This window comes from Tenrec ecaudatus, chromosome 15, assembly GCF_050624435.1.
Source record: "Tenrec ecaudatus isolate mTenEca1 chromosome 15, mTenEca1.hap1, whole genome shotgun sequence".
NCBI lineage: Eukaryota > Metazoa > Chordata > Mammalia > Afrosoricida > Tenrecidae > Tenrec > Tenrec ecaudatus.
Window position 1 is genome coordinate 26,214,625 of NC_134544.1, and position 23,289 is coordinate 26,237,913.

General features: G+C 51.5%; 2 protein-coding genes across 2 annotated transcripts in view; one reads left to right on the plus strand and one right to left on the minus strand.

The window, feature by feature from the left end:
• Positions 1–412: 412 nt before the first annotated feature.
• Positions 413–23,289, plus strand: part of MYO5B (myosin VB) — a 169,098-nt gene continuing 146,221 nt past the window's right edge. Inside the window, exons 1-4 of the mRNA XM_075533231.1 lie at positions 413–505; positions 1,320–1,430; positions 11,429–11,600; positions 11,868–12,012. Coding sequence (XP_075389346.1) covers positions 413–505; positions 1,320–1,430; positions 11,429–11,600; positions 11,868–12,012 — 521 coding nt within the window. The remainder of the gene's footprint in view (positions 506–1,319; positions 1,431–11,428; positions 11,601–11,867; positions 12,013–23,289) is intronic.
• LOC142427428 (translation machinery-associated protein 7-like) lies at positions 3,011–3,401 on the minus strand. The gene has a single exon (XM_075532700.1). It carries the CDS (start codon positions 3,375–3,377, stop codon positions 3,183–3,185), a length of 195 nt encoding a protein of 64 aa, XP_075388815.1. The 5' UTR covers positions 3,378–3,401; the 3' UTR covers positions 3,011–3,182.

Genomic DNA, 23,289 nt, shown 5'->3' on the forward strand with positions numbered 1-23,289 from the left:
CAGTGAAGCCCCTCGTGGTGAGGTGATGTCTTGCTGTGAAGCAGCCTCTGAGGCAGAGGAAGCCCAAGAGCCTGTGCACGTCTTGCTTCGTGGCCTGAACTGGGGTGGCGGGGCCATGCACCGGTCCCTGTCTGCCTACTTATTGGTCCACACCCTGGACCTGTGGCCTTGACGATTCTGTGGCTTCACACTGAATTCCGGACTCGCTGCTATCAAAGGCCAGTGCCCGCCCCCCCTTGCAAAAAATCAAAAACGCCATTGTCACCATGGCTGGTTTGTGCTGGGGGCTGGTGCTCCTGGCTGGGACGGGTCATGCTGACCCAGGTGTGTGCCTGAGCTTGACCTCCCAGTCAACAGTACTGTTTGTTTCGGGTTTGTAGGACCACGGGGCTGTGTGTGCTTCTAAAGCGGCATGGCGGCTTCTAAACCGAGGGCCCTTGGTAGAAATAGCACACCCGTGAAACGAAGACTCGGGCACTGGTCTGGCTGTGCCAAGGAGGAGGTGGTCAGGGGGGACAGCCAGGAGACCCAGAAGCTGCTGTCCTTGCATGATCACACCCGTGGGCCAGCCTGGGGGCCCCTGAGATTTGCCCTGTGAGCTTTATACCCCCTTCAATTCTGCTTTGGCTGCCCTGAAAGGGCACCCAGGGGGCATCTGGGAAGTGCCCCAGGGATTCTCATGCCCAGAGAGGCTGAGGATCCCGGGACCCACTGATCGCGAGTCTAGAGAGCTCCTGCTTCGTCACATGCAAAGGAGCTTCCCCATGGCACTTGAGGAAGGCTTCCAGGGCTGGCTTGTGATTTCACAAAAGGACAGCTCCGTCAAGTTGCTGACGACATAGGTTACTTCCCCTAAGAGAGCCGCCACCTTCCCTCCCTCTTGCAGGCCTTGCAGCCTTTGCCCCTGCAGACAGAGCGTGAGCAGAGTCCCATGTGGAAAAGCTTCTCTCTGCTGCCTTGCCGGCCTTTGTGTGTGTGGTGGTGGTGCTGGCTCTGCCTGGGACGTTACTGCCCTGCGCCAGGCTAAGAGGCGATGGCCGGTCCCTGGCGGCAGACTTGGCCGTCTCCCGGGTAGCCTAGTCTGTTTCCTTGTCTGTGAGACTCTCCGAGGATTTGGAAGGTGGTCTTGGCTACCGACCCTGTGAGCTGTCTTACCTATTAGACGCTCACTCCTTGCGTCTTGGAAGGTGGGCAGGGGAGAGGATGTGCGGAGCTGGCTTTGAGAGTCCCCCGGGAGAGCTCCTGAGAAGCAGCCACGTGACTTTGGTAGCCGGAAAGCATCGCTCTGGATCTAAGTCTCTTCTGTTTGAATCTTCCAGCACACCAGGGTCTGGATCCCTGACCCTGAAGAAGTGTGGCGTGCGGCCGAGCTGACCAAGGACTACAAGGAGGGGGACAAGAGCCTACAGCTCAAGCTCGAAGATGACACGGTGAGGCCTGGTCACGGGGTGGAGGTGTCGGGGAGGCGCTCCGCGTCTGCTGGGCTGGGTTTGGCTGGAGGCCATGAGCTTTGCTTCTCCCCGGGGTCAGCGGGTTTGAGCTCCTGGCATTCCCGTGGTTGCTCCTGGCTGACCATGACTGATAGCGCTAACCTGTGAGCCTGCTCTCTGACCAGGCATGAAAAGCAGTGCCCACTTGTTAAAGTTGGAATACCGTGGGTGGTCTGGGCAAGGATGGTCTCAGTGGAGTGGAGGGGACGGGAGGGTTCCCTCTGTGGGGTGGAGAGATGGGTGTGACCCAGGAAGGCAGTTACTCATACCAGAGATGGGCAGTGGAGCCTGGGCTCTGAAGCCTCCCTGTGTTGGGATTCTGGCGGAATCCTTACCACTGTGGGGACTTGGGGCAAGTGAGTGATCTTTCTGTACTCACTACTTCACCTGTAAGATGCTTGGTCTAAGGCCACTTTGAGAATCGCCCTAGTTAATGTATAACAAGTCTGTAGACTAGTGTGCCAGGCTTATAGACACTCTCAGCCATGCCAGTGGCTCTAGTGTGGTTCTTGTTAGTTGATGTCTCAGGTAGTTTGTCTCAATAGGAAGACAAGGAAGTAACTATGAGATCCTACCCTTCCTGCTTCTGGTGCACCCCCCACCCCCCACACACTCCCTCTGTGATGTGTGTAGTATTTCACACGCACTTACATGCTTGGTACGTGCACTGGACTAGAGGATGGCTTTTGCATACTGGTGAGTGGTCGCTGTCCTATTGCTTGGGGACAGCAAACATTGAACCTGAACATAAAGTGAGAGTATCGTAGCAAACGGCAGGCATGGGTGTCGGGAAGAGGTGCAGGGAGAACATGAAGGACTCTGTGAGGTGAGGGTGTTGGTCGAGACCAGGACTCGAGGAGGGCCCCAGAGAGGGAGCCAGCCATCAAAGCCAGCAGGCAAGGGCAGAGGGTGCTCCTGGCAGGAACTGCGTGTCAAACTCCCGGGATCTGGATATGCCCCTGGTCAGGCCAGGTTTTCTAGAATATACATGTCTAGAAAGAGTTTCCTATCATGAAGTCCTCCTGCATCAATAAAGCATCCTAGCCCAACCCCACTCAAGTCCATAGCCACATGCCGGTGACACCGAAAGGTGAACCAGGAAGCAGGAAGGTCCCAGACTGGTAGGTGCACAGTCCCATGGATCCAAGGTCAGTGGAAACGTTGGCAGGACGTGCTGGCAGCTCTCAGGGTCAGGGGAGCCCTGTGGGGCTGCCCCTCGAGGCAGGCAGAGCCCCAGCCACCAGGAAGGCCAGGTGATCAAGAGAAAGAGGTTCCCAACGTATTTTTGTCAGAAGGCCACATCCCCAAGGAGGGGTCGACAGGCTGGGTGCCCCGAATGGCAGGTGCACCTCTACCCCCTGCACTGTCATTTGGACTTAAAGCCGTCTAACACCCACAGCCCTGAGTGCTCAAGGAATGGCCAAGAAGGGCACTGAGAGAGAGATGGGTGGATAAGGCTGAGGATGTAGGTAGAGGCCGTTTATGTAAGGCTTGCAGTGGAGCAATTGGGGAGAACTTGATTTCTGTTTGTTTTTTTTCTTTTTTACAAAAGTTTATTCTTAAATGTACAGCAGGCTCCAAGACAACACTTCATTCTAACTATAAGTGGCAACAAAAGTTCTAGTAGGGAATCCAGATGTCTACACAGGAACGGGATCAAGGGCCATCATTGCCTCAGCCACCAAGAACAGCTCACTTTTTGCCAGATTTCTTAATTCCACCTGTGGCCAGGGGCCCCTTCCCCGCGACCTTCGCCTTTAGCTCCTCCAGTTTCTTTTGTTTTTCTTTCTGTTTCTGCTTGAAAGCCTTCTCTTCCTCGTCCATCTCCTTGTTCTGCTTCTTGGGTTGTTTCAGGGGCTTCTTCTTGCCACCTTCGCGGCCCGACATGGCGCCTGCCGCCCCTTTCCCAGACCTGCCACCGAAAGCCTGTTTGTTTTTTTTCTTAAAAAAATTTTTTTTAATATAGCACCTTTTTTCATGGAAATGTAATTTCTTTGAAAGCGAAAGGAAAGAAGCATTTTCCCAATGTTTTGTGCAAGGACATGACTATTAGGCTGTAGGTCATTACAGAAGGAAAGAGCAAAGGCCACACACCGGGGAGTGTGGAGTCGCAGGCCCATGCTAGCAGGCCTACGTGAGAAGGCTGAGGGTCCTGACATGTGTATATACCATCGACATGCGTGGGCGGGGCCTCAACATGTTTATGGGAAAACTCCATTGCCTTTTCTTTCCTTATTTTAAAAATTATTTTATCAGGCGCTCGTTCAGCTCTTATCACAATCCATCGATCCATCCACCGTGTCAAGCACATTTGTACATTTGTTGCCATCATCATTCTCAAAACATTTTCTTTCTACTTGAGCCCTTAGTATCAGCTCCTCCTTTATCCCCTCCCTCCCCTCCCCTTGATAATTTATAAATTATTATTTTCCATTTTCTTTTTATTGCATCTTTCCCCGCCAACTTTTTGAAGCCACCTCGTATAGCAGGATAGAATTTGACCAAAATTAACATTATGGAGAAAAAGTCTTCTTGGGCTTGGCCCAAGTCATCTGCTAGCGATACACACCTGGACGCTATTGCATGTGAAGTTGTTTTCCAAGCAGGTGAATAGGACCGTGGCGTGAAGACATCATTAGTGCCCCCAAAAGAGATGGCTTTGAAGGAGGCCGCAGGAGGAGGTCGGGAGTCTTCACTGGAATGCGTGGAGTTTGAAGACTGCACAGAGGGCAGCTGGTGGCGGGAAGGTTTGGGCTAGAGGGATGGACCACCTCCCTCTGGGCTCCCGACACTCAAAGTCAGTTCCACATAGGTTAGCCTTTGATCATTTACTGTCTGATGGTTTTAATTCCCTCGCGTTTCACTCTGTCTCTCTCCTGGTAACATCTGTTTGAGAAATGGTACCTGTCTGGCCCGTTTGCTCAGGAAGTACCTATTGTGGTGGGGGATTAACTTGCTCACCAGTAGGAAGGTTGGGCCTCCCGCACTCCTAAGGTCTCTTTGGAGTTAGGAGAACACGTCACTGGGTAAAACTGAACCCGTAGGTGTGTTGGAACATGGTGACTCCCAGGTGTATAGTCCCCACCTTCCTCTTCCTGGCAGGGAGACTTAGGGAGCCCCTCTTGGTGTCGGGGTGAGGACGCATACTCCCCACAGATGGATTGTGTTTACCATGTTGAAGAACTTCCCACCCGCACCTGAAACAGACTGACATAAGTTCACCTACGAAATGGGCCCACCTTCTACTGCAACAGATCCCCTGTCCGTAGGCGTATTGGGAAAGGCTGCGTGGAAGTGGGGGGGGTGAGCCCCGACGCATGCCGCTTTGCTTAAACAGAGCAGATGCTCGCCTCCTGGAGTGAAGACGAACTCAGCGCTGCGTGACTAATCCTGGCAGCCGCCCAGGGCCCGTCTCCTCTCTCCCTGCTACCCCAACCAGGCAGCGTGTAATTGGAGGGCAAGCCTGGGACCGGAGATTAGACGCTGTTGAGAAACAATGAGCGCTGACTGTCTGAGTCTGTCCAGTTCGCTCATGGTCTGAGCTGCGCCCGTGGCCAGCTCTGAGTCGTCATGAGCAGCTCAGCACACCTGTCGGGCAGGGGCTGGAGCCCAGGAGCTAGGTGATGCTGGGCCTCGGAGCCATCTCCGACCCTGGACAAGAGAGCGCCTGCTGATGCTGAGCCCATCCTGGAAACAGCCCACTGCTCCCCCCCTCTCCCCCCAGCCCAGCAGTCTCTTCCCACCTTGCTTTCTTTCCTGGGAGTGAGGTCCTATGGGTTTATCTGCAGCAGCACAGATTTAAAATAACTTAGATCCCCTATTGGAACGCCAGGGAGCTTCCTAGTCCTGGGTTTGGGCAGGAACTCTCACCGGACTCCTCCCGTGCCCTCTGCCCAGGGTGATCAAGCTGCTCACGGTTCCTCCAAAATGAAGGCTGGGCCATCAGGGCAAGATATGGAGTCCTTGCGGGTCCTGAAACATGGGCTGCAGCCGGGCAGTGCCCACAGCGGCCTCCGAGGTCACGGAGGAGTTTTCGTCAGGGCAAATGAAGTAAGAACTGTTGCCTTCGCGGGGAAGACAAAGACGGAAGCAAGCAGTATGAAGACAACACGCAGATGTTTGGCCTTCGCGAGGGCTCGCACATCCCACCAAAAGGAACGGCAGAAGCCTGTGCTGGGATGCCGATGGCGCCCCTGAAGGTGAAGTGTCACGAGAATCACAGATGATCCCCCAGCCCCCAAACCACCGACTGCTTGGAAGTTCATGTAGAGCAGGCGTCCTCAAACTACGGCCCGCGGGCCACGTCCGGCCCACTGAGGACATTTATCCGGCCCACCGGGTGGTTTTGCCCCTTTTGTTTTTATACTTCAAAATAATGTGCAGTGTGCATAGGCATTTGTTCATAGTTTTTTTTTAAACTATAGTCAGGCCCTCCAACGGGTCTGAGGGACCGCGAGCTGATCCCTATTTAAAAAGTTTGAGGATCTCTGATTTAGACGAACCATAAATCCAACTTCAGATTGGATTTCACTTCAGAACAATATGCATCTTTGTCCGCCGCCAGAAAGAAGATTCCGGAGTGGGTCCCACTTTCACCTTCTTCACCTTACAAGCAACAACCGTGGCAAACACCTGGAGCAGGCAACAAAACCCAACTTTTCTTGCTTGCCATTTTGTTTTGATTCTTGTTAGTGACCCCATTACAATTGTTAGACTAAATAATAATGGTAATAAAATGGTGTCTATTTGCACCGATAGGATCATGGTAAATGTCTTGTGAAAAGAACAGGGCCGTCTCCCCTGTTCTCGCTGCAGCTCTGGGTACGAGGTGTTTAGATGGGCCAGCTCTCTGCACTACGCTCCATTGCCAGATTGGACCAGGCATTTCCGGGCCGGCACACCTGGCAATGAATGTGGCCCTCTTGTCACCTGGCTCCCCGCTGCTCAACAAACTGCTCAGCATCTGCCCTCTACTGGCAGAGAAAATGGGCTCCAGTCTCCATGGGCTTGCAGGTACATTAGTTTCCACTGCAAGTGGTGTCCGGTGTCCCAGCAACCACACTGATGCCAAACACTCTGTGTTAGTCCAGATGGACTAGAGAAACAAGTCCAGAGGCACTCATGTGTAAGAGAGAACTTTATATCAAAGAGCAATTGTACATTCAGAAAACCTCCTAGCCCAGTTGTGATCAAGTCCATAAGCCCGATATTACCTCATATGTCAATAATAGTCCATAAATTCCTCTTTAGACTCAGACATGCAGCGATGCTGAATGCAGGAAGATCATGGGCCAGTGGGTGGAAAGTCTTGTGGATCCAGTGGTGGTGGAGGCATCTCAGTGCTGGTGTGGGTCTCCACGTGGCTCCTCCAGTTCCAGCGCTCTGGCTGCATCAGTGTAGCTCCATGTGGCTTGTCAGCAGGAAGAAGAAGCAGAGAGAGTCTTCCACTTCCAGGAAAGAAGTTGCTAGAATCCTCAGGAGAAGGCCATGCCTACACAGAGACCTCATTGGCTATGGCCTGATTGACAGGCTAGACTCCACCCTTCACAGGTTGACGGGATTATGTAACTGGCATGCACTCTGTGTGCAAGCCCCTGGCTGGGTCGGTGCTCCCCAATGGGGGGAAGATACGGGGAGACACATGTGCTTTGACTAGAATAAGGAGCTCCACCAGTGTCTGGGCATCTCCAAGGCCATGGAACTGTGGGACAAGGGCAAGAGAGTACTCAACGTTAGTCCACGGATGATTTTCTTAAAATCCTCTCATCTTGCACCGAGGAAAACGGAGGCTTGGGGGAGTCAAGGCATGGGCTCAGACCACATAGCTCTCAAGTTCACTGGTTTCCAACTTTGGTCGCAGAGAAGCCTGCCTTCTACAGACACATGACAAAGCTCAGATTTCAGGCCAGATTAAGTGAGACTTTATGGGTGGGATTCCGGCATCACGATCATTTTACAAAGCTTCCCAGGGACTCCAACGAAGGAAGAAGGAGCGACAGCTCCATTACTTGTTGGGCCAGGAGTCACACAGGCTCTCTCTCCGAGTTCAGTGCCACTTCCATCGGCAGACGACCCGTGTAGCCCCTGTGAGTCCGCACCCCCCTCTGGTCAGCTGATAACCCTGCTATTACTAGCTGATTTTTTCTCTAAGGGGCCTTGGTGGCGCCGTGGCAAGTGTCCAGCTACTCGGTCAGGAAGGTTGGGGGCTGCGGCTTCCCAGTCTTGGGGCCCTGTGGGGCAGCTCCCTTTGGCCGTCATCAGCATGGACTTGATGGTAGTGGGCCTTCTCTGTTTTTTCTCTAGGTCGTCCTCTGCTCCCAGGGGCTGCTAAAGAAAGCTAGTGCCCTTCTCCAGCTCTCTCTACCACGCATGATGATCGCTAGCTCCAAATTCGTGGGCTGGGAGTAGTCATCCATAGATGGTTTCATATTTAGGTTCTCTTGCTACAATCCCATGTGACACGGGCAGATTGAGATGTGATAGAGGCCGTCTCTAAACCAGACATTCATCGAAACTTATAGTTTTGAGTGCCTACTAAGTATTAGGAGGAGCCCTGGTGGCGTAGTGGTTACACGTTGGGCTTCGGTCTGCAAGGTCAGCAGTTCGAAATCACCAGCCACTTGGGGTGAGGGGAATGGAGAAAGACAAGGCTGTCTACTTCTTTCAAGAGTCACAGTAGAGAAGGCTGTCTACTCCTACAAAGAGTCACAGTCTAGGGAACTCACAGGGGCAGTTCTACCCAGTCCTGTAGGGTCACTGTGAGTCGACATCGACTTGACTCAACTCCAGGGCCCTGAGCTTGCTTTGGTTTGAACTAAATATTGGAGAATCACAAATGCACAAGAGTGTAGGGCAAGCCGAACCAGTGCTGCTCAATAGAACATTCTACTCTAGTGGACTGCTGTCTATCTATAGTGTCTGCTATGGAATTCACTGGGCTCATGTGGCTATTTGGTACTTGAAACATTGCTAGTACGGACTAAGTGTGGACTAAGACATGGAAGTTTAACTTAATCGCTGCATTTGGCTAGTGGCTATTAGAGAATACAAGTGTATAGACCAGTCCTGTAGCCTCTGCCTCTCCTGAGTTCTTATCTAGTCCCATGTTCTAGGTGGGGACCAAGGGAAACCTGCCCATTCTGATTCCCAGCTCCTGGACTCAGGGAGGATGGCCGTGGTCAGCTCCCCATGGGTGACTGAGCATCAGTAGGATGTGCTTGGGGGAGGATTCAGCTCCCGCTTTTCCTCCAATGGCCCAGATTCATGACTCCTGGTCACTGCCACAGACTCTTAGTTTTCAAATTAAACCATGTTAACTGTAAATGTTCAGCACCAGCAGTCGTGTTAGATTCAGATTTCTATTAGAGAACACACAATGAGTCCCTGAGTCTCTCCCCACCTCCCTGTCTCCCGCCTGCCTTCCCTCTGGGTGCGCGCACTCCCAAGTCCATAGCTGCAGATGCTGAGCTTGCAGCTCCGGCCTGGTTTCTGCTGCCCTGGGCATTTTCAGTCTTTATCAATTTTACTGTAACCAATACCACGAGCTGATTTGAGGACTGTGTTTCCACAAAATTGAATGTGCGTTTCTTTCCACTTGCTCCAGCGAGAGATGAGAGAGAGATTTGTCTGAGGAAGATGGAATGCCAGCCTTCCTGCCTCAGGGTTTAAAGATACTGGGCTCTGATACAAACTATCGGGTCTGCAAAATGAGAGGTTAGGCCAGGCAAGCAGTGTGTGTGGGGGGGTGCCTCCGATTGGCTGTTCCCCGTGCTCCAGAAGAGTTGGGACGGGTGGAGAGCCACCCAGGGAGATGCTCCGTGGGGCCCTTGGGGTAAGGGGCTCACCGAGGGATGTCAGAGCCGAGTTTGAATGAGCAGATGGAGAAGGCGACCAAGTCTAGCCTGTCATGAAGTCAGAGCCCACTCAAAGCCGGCCATTTCTCCGGCTTCCCCCACTTTGGGAAACGTTGCTGCTGCTTCCTCTGGTGGTTAACTGTTCACAGCTCCCTTGCATTGGGGGCGGCAGCAGGGGTGGGGATGGGGGTGGGGTAGGGATGGGGCGGTTATTGCAGCAGAACCGGTGAGAGCCGGAACCCGGCAGGGCCCGGTGCTGCCTTCTTTTCATGGGTCTTGAATGTGCCGGGCTGCGGTTTGACCAATTTCTATCGCTCATTTTAGTGCAAACTATTTGGTTTTCCTTCTCTGACAGGTTTCTACTTTACACAGGTTCTGGCTTTTCCAGGTTCTGATGAAAAGAACTTTTCACAGATGAGGAATCGATACGTATCTAATAGATACGTGTAGGTATAGTGTGTACACAAGGTACACATGCCTGTCCACACACGTGAGGGTTTCAAAGTTTGTGCAAAAATTCCATTATTTTTTAATTCAGCTTTCCTGTTCTTGAGGCACCCTTGTAGTCATTTCACACACACACACACACACACACACACACACACACAGCAGACATTCAGAAACTGTCTGAAGGAGAAAACCTCACGAGCCCATACATTTGTGGGAACATGAGCCCAAACACGTTGATACCCAGTTTCCAGTAAGTTGAAGGGACACTGTGTATTCCTTGGGTGACATGGCTGGCAGTCAGTCGAGGTGTCCATCATGTTGGATTTTCACCGAGCAGGGCTTCAGTGGTTCTATATCTTTGCCCACTTGTAAGATTGTCTCTTGAGAATAAGGAGGAGTCTATTCATGAAAACCTCTGAATAAGTGTTATCAGCTGGTCCCCCTCACACCACCCCCCCCCCAAGAGGCTGAAATATCTGCCCCTGCAAGCAGCATGCCAGCTGCCCAGCACTTGTGAGTTGTGGTCTTATCCGCCTTTTCATTTTGACTTAACACCCAAAACCACATTCACCGTTAAGTGGATTCTGTCTCATGGTGGCCTCTTTGTGTATCCGGATTGATGACTAGTTTTCTACGTGAACGCGTTCTGCTTTTGTACCACCCTTTAAACATCCTACACATTCCCAACCCCCCTAAATTCATCCACATCTTCTTATTGGGTTTAATGTTCTTTTGGAGGGGATTTGATTTTTCACATCTCGGTGTGATGGGCCCCAGGGAGGTGTGTGTGCCTTTGTCGGCTCATTTCAAGCACCCTCATCATGGTGCTGTCATGCTGGCTTTATAATACACCTCACCACCTGGCAGGACCAGTCTCTCCAAAGCAGTGTCTCTCCACCTTCCTAATGCTGCGACCCTCGGATACGTTCCTCATGTGGTGCTGACCTACCTCCCACTCACACAACCATAGTTAATTTTGTTGCTACTTCATAACTGTTATGAGTTGGCAGCCCCTGAGAAAGGGTGTTCAACCCCCAAAGGGGTCGCAGCCTCCAGGTTGAGAACCATTGCCCTAAAGGGTACGTGTGTGAGAAGGGGAGAGAAGACCAGAACAGTGAGCGTCTCATTCTCTTTTAAGCTGCACTGTCTTCCCTGTCATCAACTGAGCCCGTGTCCAGGGGATTTGCTCAAAGGCTGGCATGGAACGGCGATGCTCAGTAGCAGGGCGCCTCTGTTCCCTGTATCGTTAAAAACATCTTTTTATTTGTATTTTTTTTTTTTCAGTCAGGTTCCTGGGCTCTTCAAACATGGTCTCTAGAAGTTGGGTTTTAGGAAACCGATTTTATGTACTTGCCAGGTGATTCTTGGGGCGGGCATAAGAAACGGAACCCTCAGATCCGGCAGGGTGAGCTGCAGCCACATTGCATTTGGTTTTGCTGGTCAACCTCCCTGCAGCCACCCACCACCTTGCTGTGGCTCATGTGTGCACCCAGGTGTTTTGTTCACTTTGCCTCCCTCCGTAGCGTACTTATCATCATTGCAGGTGTTCGTGTGCCCGTTGAAGGCAGGCTGTTGATTGCAGGCTGACGGCTTCCTAACTGTACCCTTCTGTGCCCGCCACTTGCCCTCCTTCAGATACAGGAGTACCCCATCGACGTCCAAAACAACCTGCTGCCTTTCCTGCGGAATCCAGATATCTTGGTGGGAGAGAATGACCTGACCGCCCTCAGCTACCTGCACGAGCCTGCGGTTTTGCACAATCTGAAGGTCCGTTTCCTGGAGTCGAACCACATCTACACTTACTGTGGTGAGTGGAGGGGCATCTGCAGGCTGCCCATCTTTGGGAGCGTGGACAGTCCTTAGCCGTCTGTGTATTTAACACCTAGGCCATAGAACAGCGCCCGGTGAGCCCACCGATACACCTGGATTTAGTTGCGAGGTTGCTTCCGCGTCATTCTGTACCCCGCTGCTGGGTGTATGTTTTGACGTCTGTGAAGGGGGCCATTGAACAGCTGGTGCCAGGTGGCCGTTAGTGACCAGAATGTGACGACCTTATTTATGATATGTGTTGCAGGTATTGTGCTTGTCGCCATTAATCCGTATGAACAGTTGCCAATCTATGGACAAGATGTCATCTATGCCTACAGTGGCCAAAATATGGGCGACATGGACCCCCACATCTTTGCTGTGGCAGAAGAAGCCTACAAGCAGATGGCCAGGTGTGGATAATCTCAGCTCAGAGGCTCCTCTGGGTGGTCGGGGGCAGGGGGGAGGGGAATGGTGGGGTGAGGGTGGGAGGGGGAACTCTCCTTCCTTTGCTACTGCTGCTCACTGGGCGGAGTGAGGAGACTGAGATTGAGGAAACTTCTTAGATACTCAACCAGCCCGAGTTCTACGTCTTATTGTACGTAGTTACTCAGGTGCGTTTCTTGTTCGCATGAACCCAGGAGGAGGCTTGGGGAGGCGCCCCTCCTGAGTCTTCTGGTTTTGAGCAGCTGGAATACATCTCTTGCATCTCCTTCCTCCTGACTTCCTTTGGGATCTCTTCTCTCCCTTTCTGGTGTAAGGGAATGTTTCCGAGCAGTGGTTCTCAACCTGTGGGTCGTGACCCCTGTGGGGTTAGAAGGATCCTTTCACAGGGGTCACCTGATTCATAACAGTAGTAAACGTACAGTTGTGAAGTAGCAATGAGAATAGTTTTATGCTTGGGGGTGTTCACCACCACATGAGGAACTGTATTAAAGGATCGTGGCATTAGGAAGGTTGAGAACCACTGCTTTAGAGCCTCCCTCTGCCCTGGAGGCGAGCTGAGTTCTACACTGTTGAAGGCCACCTTCTAGAATAACCAAGACTCCATGACAACTCTGTGAGAGCCCAGGCACTTGGGTCAGAAATGGAAATTGGGAATCTGCCATCTTTACAATTGGGTTTTGAGCCTGAAAGTAGAGTTCTCTCTACGTGCTTAAGAGATCTTTCCATGTTTGCTATGTTTGCTGTTCATTTCTAGCTCCGGGGGGAAATAGATACAAGTGTGTGTCATCCAAAAATTGACGATGGGATGGTTGTGAACTGCATGCACACAAAGCCGGGAAAGAGGGTGTACCAGTGTCTGGAGGGAGTGCATATACCAATTACCAATAACATGCTGAATCCTTCCTGCCATATCCTTCTCCCTTTCCGTTAGCATGGCCATCTTCAGGGGATGGTTACGCTAATTTTATTAAAGGCAGGATTGATTTTTGTGGGAGGAGACTCATTGAAGGTGGTTTGTGCTTCAGTGGGCTGTGTAGTAGAATGTTCAGCCCAGTGGAGGTTCCCACGAAGGAAGATTGCTTTATTGGCCTTCTTACTGGTTTCCAATGTTTCATTGCTGACTGCAAACGCCTGCTTCTTCCTGACCATACAGTGACTGTGTTCAGACACAGCAGTGATGGGGAAATCTAATAAGCAGAATGACTCATCACCCACTTCGTTTCTAATGTGGTAAGAATATGGGGACCAAAATGATTGCAACCTGTGGTCTCCCGAGGGCCATCAGGAATGACACACACGGTATTGATCTGCCGTCAGGATGTCGAAAGTCACTCGGCTTGGCCACTCCGTTGCTGCTCTCTTCCCAACTGCACCTGTGGTTCACAGTCAAATGCTGGGGACGGTTAATGCACTGGGCAGCACAGCACCTCGCCCTCCTTGTGTATCACTGCTCATGGTCAAGTGCAGGATGAGTGAAGGCCATGTATGCAGTACAGCACGGGAGGTCTGGAGGCCGGACAGACGTCTATACCTTGAGCACAAACATTAAGCGAAGTCATAGTTTGTCCTCCTCTTTTGCAGAATAGTTTCTTTATGACTTTTGAACCAAAAGAGGGGAGTATGCAGAAGCTGGGCTCTGATCATTTCCACCATGGTAAAGAGTCCAACAGCTCTCTAACATTGTCCTCTCTTGAGTTCCATTTCTCTCTCTCTCTCTCTGTGTGTGTGTGTGTGTGTGTGTGTGTGTGTGTGTGTGTGTCGTTTAGGTACTCATTTAACAACCAAATTCGTGGTCCATTGCAGAACCCATCCCCATTGTGTTGTGTCCCCTAAGTGGCCATCCCTTCACTCGGACGGCACTCTTTCCACTTCCTCCCTGTGTTCCTGCTTCCCACTTGACCTTCACTCATGCCCCTTCCTGCCATCTGGGCTTTGCTTTCGGGGACCTTCATATTTGGGGGGACTTACTCGCCATCGCCTCTTGTTGAGTCTGCTGCCTTCAGACGTATCAGTAGCTGCTGCTTTTCCCTTCATCAGAGGCCTTTTGAGGTCCCACGGTAGGTCTGAGAGTCTTCTCCCCTCCCACTGCGTCCACATCGTAGACCCTCTTGCTGGATGCTTCCATGCGCCATGGCTGAAGATGGCCCTACAGTTAGTCTCCACTTGAGCTCTTTCACCTGGCTGGAGCCTTGTGTGCACTGCTCAGAGGGAGAGGGCCCATCGGAGTCTAGGTGGTGGGACTGCCATCTTGCCTACGGCAATGCACTGAGAGATTTGAGTGTTTAGATGTTCAAGTTGGACGAGGATCTGCTTTGTTTCAGCTTTTTGGGTTTATTCCTTTTAACCTGCTGAGTTCCAAGGTGGGGCCAAACCGTTTTGCTGAAACTCATATGCAATGTTTGCTCATGAGCGTGCATGAGATGAGTAAGTGCTGCACGCACGACCACAGGAGCGAGCTACTTTTGAATTAGTTCTGTTGGCAGCAGCTCGGGTTCCTGTGATTCATCTGAGAAGCCCCAGCAGAATCTTTATTCTGTTCCACAGAAGGGGACCCATCACTGGTCAGCTACAGGGAAGAGGGGGTTTGCTGTCTGTTCATTTTCCAGTGTGGCCATTCTCTGTTAGTTTCAAATACTGGGACTTATTCATTTAGCAGTCCTGTTATCTGTGTGCTGTGCGCTCCCCGGACTTATCCGTCCGTTTTGAATTCATCATGTGGTGCAGGTAGCCGTGGCTAGCATGGTGTCCTCTGAATCCGCCCTTCGGGAATCTCTAGGTGGAGTAAAGCACGTAAGAAACTGAAGCCATTCACTTCCAGACTTGGAAGACAGTGACACTAAGGGTCACTCTGGACTTGGGGGTTTGTCCCTCCATTCACTCCAGGGACTTGATTTTCCTTCTTGGCGCGGCTTTGAGTCTTGATACTTTGAGTGGTGGGTGGACTCTGTGGAAGGGCCCCATCCTGAGCATTCCAGTTAGTGCTGAAGAGAAAGAGGAGACATGAGTAAGCAGAGTGGCTCAGAGTCCCCCTCCCATGGCACCCTCTCACAGTCACCACGTTGAGACTTCAGCGTAACATGGAAATTCATAGCAAAGAAAATAAAGACCAAACTAGTGTGAAGCATCAGAGTCACGAATTCTGTCCTTTGCATAAGGACCTAGTGTTCCTTTGGGAAAGGTGACAACTCCCCCTACCCCCCTTCTCCTCCTGGTCCAAGAGTCAGAGTGTCCTGCTCTCTGCACGTCCACCCTGCCCGAAGCCAGTTTCAGAGCCCAACCACAAACAGGGTCTGCAAACACTTAGGATGTTCCAAGCACTTGACATAGACTTCTTATTGGCCACCAAGAGCTGTAAGACCCGGGTCCAATTCCTAAGGAGCTCCTGGTTGGAAGGAGAAGATATCAATAAGCAAAGGAGCATATGGCTGTAGGAAGTACGAATAGAAAACAATGCCGCAGAGTCGTTTGGCAAGATCCAGGAAGACCATGGAGTTTAGGGTGGGTCACGATGAAGTGGTCAAGAGACATTGAAAACATGGCCTCTCGGTGAGTGGAATCGAGTGACCATAAACTCAGAAAGTGTCTAGAATTTTTTTTAAATGTTGACAAGGATATAGAGAAATTGGAACATTCCTACACTGCTGGTGGGAGTGTAAAATGATGTCGCTACTGTAGTTCCCCCAAAGGTTAAACACAGAGCTACTGCTTTTTAATAACCATTCTTATAGCAAATGACACAGGGGTTTATATTTTAGGTTACCAGTTTTGCAGGCAATGACTTATGTTATTTGCCAAGCCCCCCAATACCTTGCCTTATGCCCACCTGTGACTTACCTCCTCCCTCTTATGGAAGACTCTCTTCCGTTTGATCCCAGTGATTCTATATAATACAAATACCTTACACACCAAAAGCTTGTACACAATGCCCGTGGCACCATGATCCATGATGGCTGCAAGATGACGCCATCGAGTGATGAATGGAGAAACAAAATGTGGTACATTTCTGAAAGGACCATTGCTCAGCCATTAAGAGACGGGGGTACTGGTACAGATTGTTACAGGGATGAACGCTGGGAACATTCTAACACAGAGGCCCCAAAGAGCGACCACATCGTGTACAGTTCCGTTGAAAAGACATGCCCAGGAGAGGTACCTTCTTAGAGACAAGCAGCAGATTGGTGGTTGCCTAGGACTTGAACAGAAATGAGGACTGTTAAAATGTATAGGAGTTGGTGAGTGATTAAAAAAGTTCTTAAATGTATTGTGATGGTCGCACAACTTGTACAAAAGCCTATGAATCGTGCACTCGACATTCACTCCCCTTACAACAAAAGGGTCAGAAGGTAAGATGAGGCAGGCTCCCCTATGTGGGGAGAGGGTCTGTCAAAGAGTTGGGGGCTGTAAATCTAGAGATCGGTTGGGACCTGATTGTGGAGACCTTTGAAGTCTATGGTGTCTCTGGGTAATACAGATGGGTACATGCTTGACTGATGGAGAACATGCCTGGTAGTCTACCTCTGAAAATTAACCACCGAAACCCCGCGGGGCATAGTTCTACTCAGACATGCCCAGGGATGCCCTGAGTTGACATTGACTCAATGGCAACCGAGGTTGAGTTTTTTGAAGTCTTCGTGTGAACTTTGGGGGAAAGTGTGCTCTATGAATAGAGGGTTCACCGGTGACCCAATGAGCATCAGAACTCCTGAAGCAGCCAAGGTAAAGAGCTACATTTCAGGCAGGGCTCCTGAGAGGTTTTCAGTTGACTCGAATCCTGGGTCTCCCAGGAGGGAATGAATCATGGTGGGCTTCCAAGTCATAGTTAAACACAAAATGGCTTTCAAGGATTAGCTCAAGAGACGAATGCTCTATGGAACGCCCTGTAGGAAATATGGGCCTAGAGCAATGGGGACATCCTGGAGTTTCTTGGATAAGGAGGGAATAAGATGAAGGAATGGTCATCCGAGAACTGTTCTCAGATGGGTCCCTGCTTCAAGGTGAGTCTCCAAGGATGGAGCGCACCTTCTTGCGCACAGCTCCGATCATTGTGGGGACCACTGGCTTGCTGTAAACGACCTGCAGGTCACGAATGAGAAGCAGGGAGCTATCAAGCACGAGACTGTGGCAGGGGGATTTTCTTCTTCTGTCTGTCACATGCACTACTGTATCCCGGGGCGTGTGGTTGGTGCTCGGGAAGAATAGAAAGAAAGAAAAAATCACCACTTAAAGTCTTCTCACAAATGCTACTCATTACCCTCAGGAGGCAGAGGATGGTAGAGGTTTAAGAACAGTGAACACTCATCCATGGTCAGGAAGGAAGGAACTGGGCAGACGTGGAATTCAGACCCACTCTATTAGTGACCAAAGCCCTTGCCTTAGAAGTCATGCCGCCCCTGGGTGATCGCCCCTGGGTGATGCCTGTTGTGTGGACCCAGGCTGTTTGTGCAGAACCAAGCAGGACATCACAAGGCTCCAAACCACGTGTCCTCACATTTCCAAAGCCACCTGGCTACATCTGGGCCCTCAGTGGTTCAAACGTGCCCAGCGTTCCACGGAGAGACCAGGGCTGGGGTGCACGGCCAGCCTTGTTGGTGGGAGTGTCCATCGGTTTGGGCTGTCTGAGGCTGAATCTTTCTTCAGCTGTCTTGTTTTTCGGAGAGGGGGAGAGAGAACTGCAAATCAGAGTTTGCTTGCGCAGGGAGCCAAGGTAATTGAGCACCCACATGCCCCATCTGTCTCTGCCGTGCTGCCAGGCTGTGACTAAGCATGAGCGATGGGGTGGCTGTGCCTGGGATTCTGGAGAGGCGGAGGGCAGTGAGGCACACCTGGGGCCTGGGGCCCAAGGGATGGCTGAAAGGGACTCTTGCCCACAGGAGGGCTCCCAGAGAGGATGTGGGATGTGCTTTTCCAGCGTGACAGCTGGGCTTGCTGTGGGGAGGGACTCCAGTGTAGATACCTGAGGTTTGTAGGAGAGCGTATCTTGCCCTGTAGAGGTCCCCACAAGTGCACAAAGCAGGTAGAAAGTTTGAGGGCATTCTGGGGGAGCTGTGAGTCAAAATGAACTCGGTGGCAGTGAGCCTGCTGGGTTTGGTGTCCGGGAGGAGTCTCCAGATGCTCTGATGATCCGCAGTGAAGAAAGGCGGTATAGTTGTTTTTGTTAGGTCTCATCAAGTCGGCTTCAGCCCAGAGCGAGCCTAAACACAACAAAACGACACCCTGCTCCGCCCTCACAACTGGTCCAACTCGAGTCTGTCGATGCAGCCGCTGTGTCAGTCCATCCCATCAAGGGCCTTCCTCCTAGTCACTGCCCCTCCACTGTTCCAAACACGATGTACCTTCTCCAGGGACTGATCTCTCCTGACAACATGTGCAAAGATGGTAAGACAAGGTCTTGCCATCCTTGCCTCCCCACGCCCCTCCCCGCCCCCAAGAGCTGAAAGCATCCCATGTAGGCAAAAGGGGAAGAGGGTTAATAGCTGTTGGTGTGATGGAATGAAGAGCTGGCGTCAGAGAGCACGTGACCTGCAGGTAGGGTGAGGAGAGAGGCGATTGTGGAAATGTGTTCTGGAGGATCTTGTAGGGGACCTGGATCCAAGGAGGGGTGAAGAAGACCCTCTGAAAGCGGTTGAGCCCAGCAAGCCTGTGGGGGCGGGGGGGGGAGTGTACTCACAGATGACTCGTATGAGCTGGAATTGAACCAGAATCCCTGGGAAGGCTATTTTATTTTATTTTTGTACCGTAAACCCTGTAACCATGGCTTCTGCCACCCGACTCTCTTCATAAAGATAATTGGTTGAGGTAGCTTTGTCCTCCCTCCCATTCATTATGATTTCAAATCAGGCCAAGTCTTCGGTCACAGGCGACAGTCAAGGTGTGGGGAAGACTGATCCTTCCTTCTGGGAGAGATTTCTCTAGAGCATCTTACTTTCAGATCACACCCCAAGTAGCTTTGTTTGGTCGAGCTTCCTGCCTGGGCTGCTCTCCTCCTGGTGCGGTTCCTGCTGTACCTGTTCTTCTTCCTCGCCCACCTGAGCCTCCAGTTCTAGGACTTCTTCTTTTTAAAATCATAATATTAATCAGCACTGTATTGGATGACATGAGAGATAAGCATGATCTATAAAAATTAATCATCTATAAAAATAAATTCACATAGAGTTCATACTGCACATGAATAAACAGCAGTTACTTAGGATTTATAATGATTATCTGTAAGGAATTGTCTTAAACATGTGTCTGTGATCCCCAATTTTGACAACTTCCCGAGCTTACCCGTTAGTGTACCACGTAAATATTATTCCTGTAATCTATCAAGGAAGTTCAGATATTACTTTTGCTATTTCTGAAGTTCCCTATAAAGCGTGCTGTCCCTTTGCTGACATCTCTTTGCTGTCCCTTGCCACCTCTCTATTTTGAACCTAGAACTGGGCTTGTTCGGCAATTGCCTCTGCCCATCTAGGACTTCCTGCGCACATGGCCGTTTCCCTCCCCGGCTACGAGAGAGCGGCCCTTCGCTCCTTTAACTCTTAGACCGTGGTGTTTCTGTTTCACAGTGGAGTGCTTAACTGTCTCAGGGCAGAGCCAGAGTGCTTCCCGTGGGCAGGGAGCGTGCCTACTGACGATGAAGCAAACGGGCAGTGTGACTCCTTTGTCTAACCTGACCCTTCAGAGGCCGTACAGGGTAGTGAGATTTGTGTGGCTGCAGTGTGCCCTCCTCATCCTCTGAGTGGTTTTAAGTCCTGGATTTAAAAACAAAGCACAGTGTTATAAGATGTTTGGGTTTGCCAGTACCTGGGGGATCATGGAACTTCCTGAAGGAAAATGCCTCGTCTTCTGGCCCACCTTGGTTGTGCACAGTGAGCATTCCCGATACCGTCTCCCTGGAAAATGGGACCGTAAGTGCCGAGTGGCCGTTCCCAGGACAGGTCTCCGTTAGCCGCTTTCCTTTCTCCTTCACACAGCACTTCCTCGGTCACCACTTGCTCCCCCCGGGTCCACGTTCCAGCCCACGTTGCTGTGTCGGCCTGTAGGCATCTTCTTACATGACCGCCCCACTGTCACATCCCTGCCTCCCGCGCTGTCGGCTCAGAACACTGGCTGGCTCCCATAGCCTTTCTGTGACCTGTGATTTTCAGATGGCAAATGATGACCGTCATAACAGCCCATTCTGCTCGCCCCTGGACACCATCTGCCCTTTCCTGGGCGGCCACTGGGCAGTCTGCTGAATGAGGTGAAAGTTGCTTCGTAAGCAAGAATTTGTCTACGGAGCCCCTGCCACCCTGTACATTCGGCCACCATGCCTGTGGGCGACTTTTCCTAAGCCTGCAAGAGGTTCCATTTCTTTCCTCCTTTAGTGCACACACATGTGCGTGCAAACACAGGCATGTACACACTCACAAGAACTGCCTGATGGTTTCAATGAGACACAATGGACCATAAACTCTGTATATTTAAAGAATCCAACCTTGAAAAGCTCTTGACACATAAACACCCGTGAAACCTCACCACAATCGAGACCACCGGCATTTCCATAACTTCCCAACATCTCCTTGTGCCCCTCTGTAGAGCATCCCTCCAGCTTCGCCCCCAGGGAACTGAGGGTCCCTTTGCTGTCACTATCAGTTCAAGCAGCTCTGAAGATGGTGTGCAGGCTGGACTTGGGTAGCCGATTGCTCATGTGTGGAGTGGGATTCCGCCCCCGAGTAACCTCTCACCTGTGCCCCTTGTACCCCACGAGATCATTCAGTCTGAAGGTCGCATCTGCGATGCCAGAGCTCCTCAGCTTGATGCCAGGATCCCTGGAGGTGTAGTGGGTTCTGCATTGGGCTGTTCACCACAAGGCCAGCAGTTCAAATTCACCAGCCACTCCATGGGAGAAAGATGAGACTTTCTACGCTCACAGAGATTTTCAGTGTCAGAAACCCACAGGGACAGTTCTCCTCCGGTCTTGTAGGGTCATTGTGTATCAGAATCGCCCCTAGGACCGTGAGTTCACGTGTTGCCTATGCAAGCACACTCTTCTTCTTTACAAGTGTTGGTCTGGATGGATTCTGCCAACACTCAAGAGGCAAGTCTTTGTCTGGGTCTGCATAGCCTGTGGTTCCACAGCCTGTGGAGACCTGCGCCCGCCGCGTCGCTGGGCGTGGTTTGTTCTGCATGAGGAGGAAGGCCGGCACAGACCCTTGGTGGTCCTGGCTACATCACTTCCTTCCTGCGTTCCACCCAGGCCAGATTCCGTGGCTCAGGGAGCCCCCGTTTTCTGAGCTGAAAAACGAGAGAATGCGCGCAGGTGACTCAGGTGGGCACGGGCAGCACCCAGGCTGGCGACCAGCACCCCTTGTTCCTGGTTCTTGTCACACAGCCTTGATCTGATGCCGAAGTGAAACCCACCCCCCTCCTGGAGTTCTTTCAGCACGGATAGTGACGGTGACATGTGAATAAGACTTCGGTTTCCAAGGCGTCCGAGCTAATTATCAGCGAAGAAACGCTAACACAAAGTGAAGGCCAGAGGATGAAGTGGCCAGCCTGCTGGCATCGTGGTAATGCCTTTCACGCCGTGTTAGCACGCGCTCTTTTCTGTCTTCACGGCATACTTTACACTTCCATCCCCGGAGACAGAGGGCGGGCTGTACACCTGTTCTGGCCCCGAGCCGGAGCTGGGGGTTATGAAATACTCCCAGATGCTCTGTGTGAGGCAGACGTGGGGGCCACTGTGGATACCACCTGTGTAACCCAGGTAAGCCAGGTGGCCGTGGTCACCAGCTGAGCCCTGAAAAGGAGGGAACTCTGTGGATGGGGACATGTTGCAAGAAGGGCTGCCGGCGGCACAGCATCCCCAGGAGAGAGCACCATGCTTGGGGCCTTGGCAACCTCAGTGGAGGGTCTGGGAGCAGATGCTTTGTGGGGTCTGCCTGGCTCCTGCCCCCCTGAGAGAGTAACACACTTGGAAGCCGGAGGACCAGTCCCTGTGGCCAAGAGATGACAGAAATTAATTTGGCCCTTGGTATTCCCAGAACTAGAGAGTAAAATGCCGCGTGATCAATGACCAGCTTTTAAAATGATGTCCTTTTTCAGTTCAAAATGGAATTAACCTGCCTGAGAAGAGCAAGTACCGAGAGTGCTTGGAACGATGGGACCCCTTTTTAGAACATGCCCTGCACCTAGCGGCAGTGGAAGGAGAAGGGGCAGGGGCCGATGCAGCACCTGTGCCTCTGCGCCTTCTCTGAGGGATCACCCGCACTTGCTAAGAATGACTGCCCCCCGCCCACCCCACCCCCACACCCGCTCCAGTCTGGGGGATTACTGAGAGCCTATTAACAGAGGTGTGTAAACTGTTTAAAGTCCGTCTAGCTGCATTTTGTGTACATGTGTGGTGCTGGCCTTCAGTTAGGATATTGAGGATCAATATCTGCTTGCTCCAGTTTGTTCTGCCTCCCCACTGGGTCGTCGGGCTCAGAGAGTTTTATTCCATTTGTCATGGCACTTATTGATCCATCCCCATTACCTGACAGTTGCAGACTCTAGCTTAGTCATCAAAGCAAAGAGCAGGCCTTCTCATTGACATGGGGTTAGCCTGTCCACCGTTACTTCCTTTGACTCATACCTGTAAATCGCTGTGTAGTTTGTTCCGTGGGGTGTGTGCTTGCACCCTCAAAGGACTAAGATTTCTCCTTGTAGAGGTACAAGGACTTTGGGGTCAAATCATGCAGGGCAGCAGCTCCTATTTCAGCATCTTCACTTTCTAGTACCTAGTCTGGGCTGGGAACACCCAGTCCCTCAGAAGACAGCCACACTACAGCTGAAGTCTCTCAGAGATGACTGGACACCTGCCTCCCTGTCATCACCCTCGGACCTGCCTCTACTGGGCAGTCACCAGACAGATTGCTTCCAGAAAAAAAAATCGCTTTGTGTTTCCTTCTTCAAGCTTCTGCTTTCTGCTCTGGTTAGCCCTCCTCATGAGACAACCTGTAGTCAGTCTTCCCTTCGGACGTCCTTGGAATATATTGTCATTTTTTTTTACCTAGTCCTACAATGTGGCATCCCTGAATGGACCAGAAAGTCTAGATCTGGACTGGTCAGAGGCCAGGACAGGGACCTCCCACCTTCTCCTGGGATCTAGATTCTTCGGGGCTCTATTAATAGAAACTTAATTACTGATAGGTCCTTGCCGTGATGGTTGATCACGAGTGGACCAGAATGCTCCTGTACTTCTCATCCGCACTGTGGTCAGAGCCAGCATGGGTCTGGTG